The sequence below is a fragment of the Cydia strobilella genome, chromosome 1 (assembly GCF_947568885.1).
Source record: "Cydia strobilella chromosome 1, ilCydStro3.1, whole genome shotgun sequence".
Classification (NCBI taxonomy): domain Eukaryota; kingdom Metazoa; phylum Arthropoda; class Insecta; order Lepidoptera; family Tortricidae; genus Cydia; species Cydia strobilella.
In genome coordinates this window covers 3,906,224-3,918,477 of record NC_086041.1, presented here as the reverse complement: position 1 = coordinate 3,918,477, position 12,254 = coordinate 3,906,224, and the positions used below count along the sequence as shown (strand labels likewise).

The 12,254-nt window shown below is 53.6% G+C and overlaps 1 protein-coding gene across 1 annotated transcript in view; it reads left to right on the top strand.

The window, feature by feature from the left end:
• LOC134753912 (protein capicua homolog) overlaps positions 1 to 12,254 on the top strand; it is a 70,941-nt gene that overhangs the window by 24,244 nt on the left and 34,443 nt on the right. The window contains exons 5-9 of the mRNA XM_063689916.1: positions 336 to 510; positions 3,931 to 4,030; positions 4,672 to 4,893; positions 6,513 to 6,655; positions 7,221 to 7,380. Of these exons, the coding sequence (XP_063545986.1) occupies positions 336 to 510; positions 3,931 to 4,030; positions 4,672 to 4,893; positions 6,513 to 6,655; positions 7,221 to 7,380 (800 nt within the window). The remainder of the gene's footprint in view (positions 1 to 335; positions 511 to 3,930; positions 4,031 to 4,671; positions 4,894 to 6,512; positions 6,656 to 7,220; positions 7,381 to 12,254) is intronic.

The following is a 12,254-nucleotide window of genomic DNA, read 5'->3' as shown; positions in this document are numbered from 1 at the left end:
TGCAAGTTTGACATCGCTGCCATTAGCTTGGTCTAACTCTATATTTTATTAAGGGAGCGGATCTTTTGTACTTTAGGCAGCTGTCTGAACGGCAGTAGTCAGCGAGAAGCGATGGACGAGATTTTTATCAGAATAATAGTATTAACAAACAGCAGGCAATGATATATGCATCGATTTAATTCATTCGGGATCTAAATAAATCTTCACGTACATTTTTTTACGCGAGGAAATAGTCGATAGCTACTCTTTTTCAGACAGCTGCCCTATTATGGATATATTTCTTGCTCGATAAGACTTCCATGATTACAGTATAATAATGCCAACTTTTTCCCCAGATGAGCGAAAACTTCTACACATCGTCGCCGCTCGGTGCCGGTCCTGTAGTCACCGTCGGGGCCCTCTCTAACGGCTCAATGGACGAGCTGCGCAAGAGGCCCTTCGATGACTACTGCGAGAGCGACGACGAACTACGCAGGGAGGACATTATGTTCCCCGACCAGGCGCATATGGGTGAGTTTGAGACGCTACTCTGTTGTCAGAAACGTAAGGATGACTATCCAACGGCTCCGTGGACGTCGCGAGAGGAACTTCGATGACTACTGCGAGAGCGACGACGAACTATGTAGGGAGGACATTATCTTCCCCGACGAGGCGCATATGGGTGAGTGGACTCTATTGTCAGAGAGATAAGGACGTAAATAGAATGGTTCAATGGACGGGCCGCGCCAGTCCCTACGATGTCAACTGCGAGAGCGACGACGAACTACGTAGGGAGGACATTATCTTCCCCGACCAGGCGCACATGGGTAAATGGACTCTATTTTCAGAAAGATAAGGACGTAAATAGAATGGTTCAATGGACGAGCCGCACCAGTTCCTACTATGACAACTGCGAGAGCGACGACGAACTACGTAGGGAGGATATTATCTTCCCCGACCAGGCGCACATGGGTAAATGGACTCTATTGTCAGAGAGACAAGGATGTAAATGCAATGGTTCAATGGACGAGCCATAGGGATGACTATCCAATATATCCGTGTACGTTGCGAGAGGTCCTTTAATGACTTCTGCGAGAGCGACGGAGAAGTACAATGTCCATTATTATGAAGTAAGCGTGCAGTTTTTTATCAGGGTCTTTAGGAGCATTCCACGGGCTGTCCCGTACAGACGCAGTTTATTCCTGTGTTGCGGCTTTTTTTTTCCGATTATTTTTCTGTGCACATTTTTGACCATTTGTCATAGAAAAGGAAACTCTTATACCTGCAAATCTTCAGAGAATTCGCGTTTGTACGGGACGGTAGACAAAATCATGGAATGCTCCTTTAATAATTAATAATAATGGAATTATCTAATGTAGCATTGTCAATACTTATAAATATAATTTACTTCAAAATTTTACCGCAAAAAGTGCCCGATTTGGAACCACAAGCTTACTTCTGCGAATACTCAACTGATAAATTGAAACTGTATTGTTATGCATGGTTTATCTTATTATGCTCTGTTTTTGCATATCAGACTGACCTAAAAAAAAATTGTAGTTATTTTATTTTATCAGTATTATCTACGCCTTCCGCTTTCAAGATCGCATATCGCATCTTATTCCATTGAGTGTATAATTCGAATAACAATTTAAATTGCAAACATTGGAAAGAAAAAGAAGCTGATATAACTTCTTCTTCTTCCTAGCCTTATCCCTTCATTTGGGGTCGGCTCTCCTCGTCCTTAGGTGCCAGGATCGCCTGTCCTGGGTTGTTTGCGTTTCAAGCTGAGCCCGTTCCAGATCTTAGAACTCGACCCCCCCCCGGTCGTTCGAGGTCGTTAGGTCTGGTAGAAGCTGATATAACTAAAACGTATAATTTTACAATATACAACGGTATACAGTGTCGAAAAAGTTAGAAAACGTACCGAGTTTTGTAATTTACTCAACATTACAAAACTGGTTAGTTTTTGCAACAGACTACTATTTTAGTTAATAGTACAAACACTATCTGATCTAGACACCGACCATGTAACAAATACTAAAAGTACGTTAAATTTAAATAACAAAAAGCAAAGGTCACGCTCCGGGGGTTTAACGCAATTATTCAAGATGAACTGATACGTTCGACATAGTTCTGTATCCGCTCGGCTGCGCTGCGGTTACATTTAACACCGCACCCCGCTCTGGTGTGTGAGCGAGACAGCGGTATACATATATTACGAATGAATGTGGAGGGAGGTACGAGGAGAGGAAAAGGTGAGGACTGTGTGAGAGATGATATGAACGACGGAGAAGTGAATGATAAGATGACGGGCGACAGATAGGTATGGAAGAAAAAGTCATGCTGCGCCGACCCCAAGTGAATGGGACAAGGGCAAGCGAATGATTAATGATTGGTGTCCCGCTCGCATACCCGAGTATATCCGCATGAAATGTGAAAAGTGGGATATGCCTGTAGGCTATAACTGTGACGTCACTGTTCACTACAAACTAATTGTTCTGTGGTTAGAGTTTGACTGAAGTTAGTCTGAGTTTGTGGATGATATGCTAGCTTAGCTTATATAATGTCTAAGTGTCTGTTTATTATAATTGTTACCGACGGTTTACTGTAAGTTGACGGTCACAGTTTTAGAATAGATCGTTAACATTTCGACAGATTCCAATATCTGTCTGTAAATTTAATGGAAACATGCCCTTGAAGTTAGATCCGACAGCACTAGGTGTAATATTATTAGTACGAATGCTTTTGCATTTTAAAACTACTTTTCTTTTACCGATAGTCAATCATATTTAACATTAACAAACGTATTTCCATTTTTCCTCCCCAAATAATATTGTCGATGTCACTTCCTTACAGTATTTTTAGGGTTCCTCAAAAGGAAAAAACGGAACCCTTATAGGATCACTCGTGCGTCTGTCTGTCCGTCTGTCACAGCCTATTTTCTCCGAAACTACTGGACCAATTAAGTTGAAATTTAGTATACATATGTAAGTTTGTGACCCAAAGATTGACATGTAACGTAAACAAATAAAATATAAACATGGGGACCACTTTTGGGGAGTAAATGAGAAAATTAAAAAATAAAGTTTTACGAACTATATCGTGTTACATATCAAATGAAAGAGCTCATTGTGAGAAACTCAAATATATATTTTTTATAATTTTAGGATAAACAGTTTAGAAGTTATTCAAGAAAATATACAAAAAATTACCATTCCCCCCCTTTATCTCCGAAACTACTGGGTCTAAAATTTTGAATAAAATACACAAAATAGTTCTTTACCTATAGATCACAGAAAAATCTATTAAAAATGTGTAGTTAAGCGTGAGTCCGACTTAATTACTTAGTTTTTGATCCGACCCCTAGGGGTTTTTTAAAGGCATTTCACTTACATTTCAGATAAAAAATACATTGTTTAAATTGTGTAATGTACGGAACCCTTAGAACACGAGCCCGACTCGCACTTGGCTGGTTTTATCCATAGCAAATGTAATCGTTACAAACATTTACTACTTAACACACACATTTAGTTCTTAACTTTCCTGCTACCCAAAGGTTGTCTGGAAAAGATCGCTTTCTAGCGATAAGACCGCCTGTTGTTACCTAGTCTTAAACTTGTATTTCGTTTTCTGTGTATTTTTTAACATTATGGTGCACAATAAAGAATATTTACTTGCCTACATTTTCAAACTCTCGACATATGAATTTAAGTGTAAATTTAAGGGCATAGCTTATGTGTTAAAAACCTTCAGATTGCGCCACCCAATAGGCAACATTTACATAAGTTTTCGCTTTTAATTTTTCCCTCTTAGTTGTTTATTTGTATCCTGAATATGTATTAGCTGTATTAAGTCATAAGTCATTTATTCATAAAGCTAATTTACACGTTATAAAAATGGAACATATTTACATATGAATATTATAAGTAAATGTTTTGTTTTTCACAGACTGCAGCAACAGTAAACGCAGCAGCCTGCAGAGCCGCGGCAGCACCTCCAGCCTGCTGGAACGCAGCATCACACCACGATCTCAACCCCCCACTCCCAGGTAAAATCATCTCTTAAGAGCGGGCGCAAAGCCAGGAAATTAGAAAGGAACAAAAGATACGGTGCGCCGCGCGAAGCTTACGAAAGAAGATTTAGCGATTGCGTGGCTTTTGGTAAAAACAAATTTTGTCTTATTAAAAGTCCTCAGAAAGGCGGGTCATCTCTGTCGATATGTAATAGATTCGCTGGGCCAGCGACGCTGGCACTCTGGCCTACCCACAATTTTCTTATGACATCTATAACAAAGCTGAACTTGGAGACATTTACACTGTACGCTTTTCTGCAATAAAATTATACCTAATAGTTCAAGACGAAACTTGCGAAATTCAGATCATTTCTCTGGTACGACAAAATTTGTTTGACATCTCTTTTTTTGTGACATTTGTTTTATTTATTAATTTTATATTCTATTATTTGATTTCTGTTCTAACCTTAAGTTGAAGATCTTTGTGAAAGCCTTTGTTTTATCCCTTTTTGTAAAATACTGTGCCTTTTTCTTTAAGAAATAAATATATCTAATCTATTACCTAACAACTTGCCACTGAACTTCGTTCTAATATCAAAAGTATTTCCAAAGAAAGGATGTTTCTAACGAGTCAATTATTGTAACAAAATCGTAAAAATTTCTACTTATTGTTTCAGATCTCAAGCGGCAACCCCGCACAAATACAAGAAAGGCGATGTCGTGTCCACCCCGACCGGCATCCGGAAGAAGTTCAACGGAAAGCAATGGCGGCGGCTCTGCTCCAAAGATGGCTGCTCCAAGGAGAGCCAGCGCCGCGGGTTCTGTTCAAGGCACCTGTCTCTGCGAGGCGTGGCAAGGTCTTCTAACACGCCACTGGCACAGGGCTCAGCGCAACAGAGGTTAGTGTTGAGTGAAGTGAGGAACGAAGGGGGCTTTAAAGAGAAGTTAAACGGAAAGCATTGGCAGCCGCTCTGTACCAAAGATGGCTGCTCCAAGGAGAGCCAGCGCCGCGGGTTCTGTTCAAGGCACCTGTCTCTGCGAGGCGTGGCAAGGTCTTCTAACACGCCACTGGCACAGGGCTCAGCGCAGCAGAGGTAAGTGTTGAGTGAAGTGAGGAACGAAGGGGGCTTTAAAGAGAAGTTAAACGGAAAGCATTGGCAGCGGCTCTATTCCAAAGATGGCTGCTCCAAGGAGTGTCAGCGCCGCGGGTTCTGTTCAAGGCATCTGTCTTTGCGAGGCGTGTCAAGGTCGTCTAATACACCGTTGGCACAGGGCTCAGCGCAGCAGAGGTTAAGTGTGTCGAGTGAAGTGAAAAACGAAGGGGGCTTTAAGGAGAAGTTCAACGGTAAATCATAGTGGCTCGATATATGAAGCTAACATTAAAATGTGTGTAGTCTCAAGGTCAGTTGCGCCAACCGCAATTAGGTGACTAATCAAAGTCATCAACAATGAATTATGAAACTTTCCATACAATATAATATATAATTAACGGTGGCAGGCGGTTTGTGATAACCGATCCATTTTACTAACTTTTAAATTTGACTTCTCATCAACATTAGGAAATTCTCAGACACTCCGAAAGTGGAAATTCCGCTCTCCAGCGCTACCTACTTAGCGTTATTCATAAACGCGTTACTGGCCTGAATTAGCTATGAATCCTTTGTCTTTATCTGTCATTGTAACTTATGTATTTGTAAGAAAGGGAATAACTAAATCAGGTCCGTAAAGTTTAAACTTGCAGATATACAATTAGACCTGTTCAATTAAATATAACATACTGATATTGATAAGTAGAAACAGGGCTTGTTGGGCACTGCCTATAAATAGGAAGATACACAAAAGTAACAATTGGATACACAACTAATAAAGTACCTAAGTATCAATCATGCTTACAAACATACATACGTTGCATAAGACTATAGAACTGTCATTTTTTACGGTTCCGTACCCAAAGGGTAAAAACGGGACCCTATTACTAAGACTCCGCTGTCCGTCTGTCTAGCATTTCTGTCTGTTTCGCATGTTAGTATGTAAGGAAATTATTCAAGTTTTTGTACGCCATCAGGCAGGGTATAGTGCTACAAATATTTATTTACCGCCACTGTAATCAGTTTGACATATACTCACAAATAAAAACACTTTGAACTTTGTCTGTCCGTCTGTCACCAGGCTGTATCTCGTGATCTGTGATAGCTAGACAGCTGAAATTTTCACAGATGATGTATTTCGGTTGCCGCTATAACAACAAATACTAAAAACAGAATAAAATTGAGATTTAAGTGGGGCTCCCATACAACAAACGTGATTTTTGACCGAAGTTAAGCAACGTCGGGCGGGGTCAGTACTTGGGTGGGTGACCGTTTTTATAGTTAATGGTACGGAACCCTTCGTGTGTGAGTCCGACTCGCACTTGGCTGGTTTTTTTTTTAAACAAAGTGATTAGTATTACACTGCTATGGAGAAAGTAAGCTCCACAGACCACTACTATATTTATGTAAATATAACGGCCTTGTTACAGAAGCAGCAGTAAGTCCCTCTCATCGAGCGGCACAGGCGTGGAAGGCGACGAGACATCCCGCGAGTCCGACACGACTCCGCCCAGCTACCGACACGTGGCCGGCCGTTTTGACCCGGATGAAACTGAGGCGGCAAATATGCTGGGTAAAAATCCACTTATATTTATTTCTTAGAGATATTTTTGGTATAATAAATTTCCTCGTACTTGTTGTGGATGTATTACTATTTATAAATTAATTGTAAGACAAGATGAAGTTTTTGGGCGTTTTAAAATAAATATTGAAAACCTGATTCTTTGAAATCGGGACATTCTTGGGCTGATTCTACTCAGAATCGACAGCACTCTCCATCCTACCATTAAAAAAAGATATCTCGAAATGTCCATTCCATTACGTCACGTTTTAGCGTGAATGTTTTTTTTTTTTCACTTGTATGTGCGTGACGGTGACGTAGTGGAATGTACAGTTTTCTTACAAATTTTTGGGATATTTTTTTTTTCATCAGGATTGAATATGCTAGTGATTCTGAGTTGAAAGAACCAAAAAACACCAGGATCTGTGAGAATCAGGTTTTCAATATATTTGTTTCTATGAAGCTTGGCTACTGTATAGCGCTGTGGTCATAGTGTGGCATTTGCCGGCGTTGCCATTGAAATTTGAACCATATCACCTAGAACATAATGGTAAATAAAAGCTTACATTTGTTGCAGTGTCACTCGGCAGTTCTCGGTCCGGCAGCCCCGGGCCGTCCCCCTCGGGCTCGCCGGCCGGCGCGGCGCTGCGCAGCAACGTGTTCGTGCCCATCTCCTCGCCGCAGCCGCCCCGCGCGCCGCCCCCGCACCACGCCGCCCCCTACCCGCATCTCATCAGGTCAGGACCCCACACAGCAACGTGTTCGTGCCCATCTCCTCGCCGCAGCCGCCCCGCGCGCCGCCCCCGCACCACGCCGCCCCCTACCCGCATCTCATCAGGTCAGGACCCCACACAGCAACGTGTTCGTGCCCATCTCCTCGCCGCAGCCGCCCCGCGCGCCGCCCCCGCACCACGCCGCCCCCTACCCGCATCTCATCAGGTCAGGACCCCACACAGCAACGTGTTCGTGCCCATCTCCTCGCCGCAGCCGCCCCGCGCGCCGCCCCCGCACCACGCCGCCCCCTACCCGCATCTCATCAGGTCAGGACCCCACACAGCAACGTGTTCGTGCCCATCTCCTCGCCGCAGCCGCCCCGCGCGCCGCCCCCGCACCACGCCGCCCCCTACCCGCATCTCATCAGGTCAGGACCCCACACAGCAACGTGTTCGTGCCCATCTCCTCGCCGCAGCCGCCCCGCGCGCCGCCCCCGCACCACGCCGCCCCCTACCCGCATCTCATCAGGTCAGGACCCCACACAGCAACGTGTTCGTGCCCATCTCCTCGCCGCAGCCGCCCCGCGCGCCGCCCCCGCACCACGCCGCCCCCTACCCGCATCTCATCAGGTCAGGACCCCACACAGCAACGTGTTCGTGCCCATCTCCTCGCCGCAGCCGCCCCGCGCGCCGCCCCCGCACCACGCCGCCCCCTACCCGCATCTCATCAGGTCAGGACCCCACACAGCAACGTGTTCGTGCCCATCTCCTCGCCGCAGCCGCCCCGCGCGCCGCCCCCGCACCACGCCGCCCCCTACCCGCATCTCATCAGGTCAGGACCCCACACAGCAACGTGTTCGTGCCCATCTCCTCGCCGCAGCCGCCCCGCGCGCCGCCCCCGCACCACGCCGCCCCCTACCCGCATCTCATCAGGTCAGGACCCCACACAGCAACGTGTTCGTGCCCATCTCCTCGCCGCAGCCGCCCCGCGCGCCGCCCCCGCACCACGCCGCCCCCTACCCGCATCTCATTAGGTCAGGACCCCACACAGCAACGTGTTCGTGCCCATCTCCTCGCCGCAGCCGCCCCGCGCGCCGCCCCCGCACCACGCCGCCCCCTACCCGCATCTCATCAGGTCAGGACCCCACACAGCAACGTGTTCGTGCCCATCTCCTCGCCGCAGCCGCCCCGCGCGCCGCCCCCGCACCACGCCGCCCCCTACCCGCATCTCATCAGGTCAGGACCCCACACAGCAACGTGTTCGTGCCCATCTCCTCGCCGCAGCCGCCCCGCGCGCCGCCCCCGCACCACGCCGCCCCCTACCCGCATCTCATCAGGTCAGGACCCCACACAGCAACGTGTTCGTGCCCATCTCCTCGCCGCAGCCGCCCCGCGCGCCGCCCCCGCACCACGCCGCCCCCTACCCGCATCTCATTAGTTCAGGACCCCACACAGCAACGTGTTCGTGCCCATCTCCTCGCCGCAGCCGCCCCGCGCGCCGCCCCCGCACCACGCCGCCCCCTACCCGCATCTCATCAGGTCAGGACCCCACACAGCAACGTGTTCGTGCCCATCTCCTCGCCGCAGCCGCCCCGCGCGCCGCCCCCGCACCACGCCGCCCCCTACCCGCATCTCATCAGGTCAGGACCCCACACAGCAACGTGTTCGTGCCCATCTCCTCGCCGCAGCCGCCCCGCGCGCCGCCCCCGCACCACGCCGCCCCCTACCCGCATCTCATCAGGTCAGGACCCCACACAGCAACGTGTTCGTGCCCATCTCCTCGCCGCAGCCGCCCCGCGCGCCGCCCCCGCACCACGCCGCCCCCTACCCGCATCTCATCAGGTCAGGACCCCACACAGCAACGTGTTCGTGCCCATCTCCTCGCCGCAGCCGCCCCGCGCGCCGCCCCCGCACCACGCCGCCCCCTACCCGCATCTCATCAGGTCAGGACCCCACACAGCAACGTGTTCGTGCCCATCTCCTCGCCGCAGCCGCCCCGCGCGCCGCTCCCGCACCACACCGCCCCCTACCCGCATCTCATCAGGTCAGGACCCCACACAGCAACGTGTTCGTGCCCATCTCCCGCCGCAGCCGCCCCGCGCGCCGCCCCCGCACCACGCCGCCCCCTACCCGCATCTCATCAGGTCAGGACCCCACACAGCAACGTGTTCGTGCCCATCTCCTCGCCGCAGCCGCCCCGCGCGCCGCCCCCGCACCACGCCGCCCCCTACCCGCATCTCATCAGGTCAGGACCCCACACAGCAACGTGTTCGTGCCCATCTCCTCGCCGCAGCCGCCCCGCGCGCCGCCCCCGCACCACGCCGCCCCCTACCCGCATCTCATCAGGTCAGGACCCCACACAGCAACGTGTTCGTGCCCATCTCCTCGCCGCAGCCGCCCCGCGCGCCGCCCCCGCACCACGCCGCCCCCTACCCGCATCTCATCAGGTCAGGACCCCACACAGCAACGTGTTCGTGCCCATCTCCTCGCCGCAGCCGCCCCGCGCGCCGCCCCCGCACCACGCCGCCCCCTACCCGCATCTCATCAGGTCAGGACCCCACACAGCAACGTGTTCGTGCCCATCTCCTCGCCGCAGCCGCCCCGCGCGCCGCCCCCGCACCACGCCGCCCCCTACCCGCATCTCATCAGGTCAGGACCCCACACAGCAACGTGTTCGTGCCCATCTCCTCGCCGCAGCCGCCCCGCGCGCCGCCCCCGCACCACGCCGCCCCCTACCCGCATCTCATCAGGTCAGGACCCCACACAGCAACGTGTTCGTGCCCATCTCCTCGCCGCAGCCGCCCCGCGCGCCGCCCCCGCACCACGCCGCCCCCTACCCGCATCTCATCAGGTCAGGACCCCACACAGCAACGTGTTCGTGCCCATCTCCTCGCCGCAGCCGCCCCGCGCGCCGCCCCCGCACCACGCCGCCCCCTACCCGCATCTCATCAGGTCAGGACCCCACACAGCAACGTGTTCGTGCCCATCTCCTCGCCGCAGCCGCCCCGCGCGCCGCCCCCGCACCACGCCGCCCCCTACCCGCATCTCATCAGGTCAGGACCCCACACAGCAACGTGTTCGTGCCCATCTCCTCGCCGCAGCCGCCCCGCGCGCCGCCCCCGCACCACGCCGCCCCCTACCCGCATCTCATCAGGTCAGGACCCCACACAGCAACGTGTTCGTGCCCATCTCCTTGCCGCAGCCGCCCCGCGCGCCTCCCCCGCACCACGCCGCCCCCTACCCGCATCTCATCAGGTCAGGACCCCACACAGCAACGTGTTCGTGCCCATCTCCTCGCCGCAGCCGCCCCGCGCGCCGCTCCCGCACCACACCGCCCCCTACCCGCATCTCATCAGGTCAGGACCCCACACAGCAACGTGTTCGTGCCCATCTCCTCGCCGCAGCCGCCCCGCGCGCCGCCCCCGCACCACGCCGCCCCCTACCCGCATCTCATCAGGTCAGGACCCCACACAGCAACGTGTTCGTGCCCATCTCCTCGCCGCAGCCGCCCCGCGCGCCGCCCCCGCACCACGCCGCCCCCTACCCGCATCTCATCAGGTCAGGACCCCACACAGCAACGTGTTCGTGCCCATCTCCTCGCCGCAGCCGCCCCGCGCGCCGCTCCCGCACCACACCGCCCCCTACCCGCATCTCATCAGGTCAGGACCCCACACAGCAACGTGTTCGTGCCCATCTCCTCGCCGCAGCCGCCCCGCGCGCCGCCCCCGCACCACGCCGCCCCCTACCCGCATCTCATCAGGTCAGGACCCCACACAGCAACGTGTTCGTGCCCATCTCCTCGCCGCAGCCGCCCCGCGCGCCGCTCCCGCACCACACCGCCCCCTACCCGCATCTCATCAGGTCAGGACCCCACACAGCAACGTGTTCGTGCCCATCTCCTCGCCGCAGCCGCCCCGCGCGCCGCCCCCGCACCACGCCGCCCCCTACCCGCATCTCATCAGGTCAGGACCCCACACAGCAACGTGTTCGTGCCCATCTCCTCGCCGCAGCCGCCCCGCGCGCCGCCCCCGCACCACGCCGCCCCCTACCCGCATCTCATCAGGTCAGGACCCCACACAGCAACGTGTTCGTGCCCATCTCCTCGCCGCAGTCGCCCCGCGCGCCGCGCCCGCACCACACCGCCCCCTACCCGCATCTCATCAGGTCAGGACCCCACACAGCAACGTGTTCGTGCCCATCTCCTCGCCGCAGCCGCCCCGCGCGCCGCTCCCGCACCACACCGCCCCCTACCCGCATCTCATCAGGTCAGGACCCCACACAGCAACGTGTTCGTGCCCATCTCCTCGCCGCAGCCGCCCCCGCACCACGCCGCTCCCTACCCGCATCTCATCAGGTCAGGACCCCACACAGCAACGTGTTCGTGCCCATCTCCTCGCCGCAGCCGCCCCGCGCGCCGCTCCCGCACCACACCGCCCCCTACCCGCATCTCATCAGGTCAGGACCCCACACAGCAACGTGTTCGTGCCCATCTCCTCGCCGCAGCCGCCCCGCGCGCCGCCCCCGCACCACGCCGCCCCCTACCCGCATCTCATCAGGTCAGGACCCCACACAGCAACGTGTTCGTGCCCATCTCCTCGCCGCAGCCGCCCCGCGCGCCGCCCCCGCACCACGCCGCCCCCTACCCGCATCTCATCAGGTCAGGACCCCACACAACAACGTGTTCGTGCCCATCTCCTCGCCGCAGTCGCCCCGCGCGCCGCCCCCGCACCACACCGCCCCCTACCCGCATCTCATCAGGTCAGGACCCCACACAGCAACGTGTTCGTGCCCATCTCCTCGCCGCAGCCGCCCCGCGCGCCGCTCCCGCACCACACCGCCCCCTACCCGCATCTCATCAGGTCAGGACCCCACACAGCAACGTGTTCGTGCCCATCTCC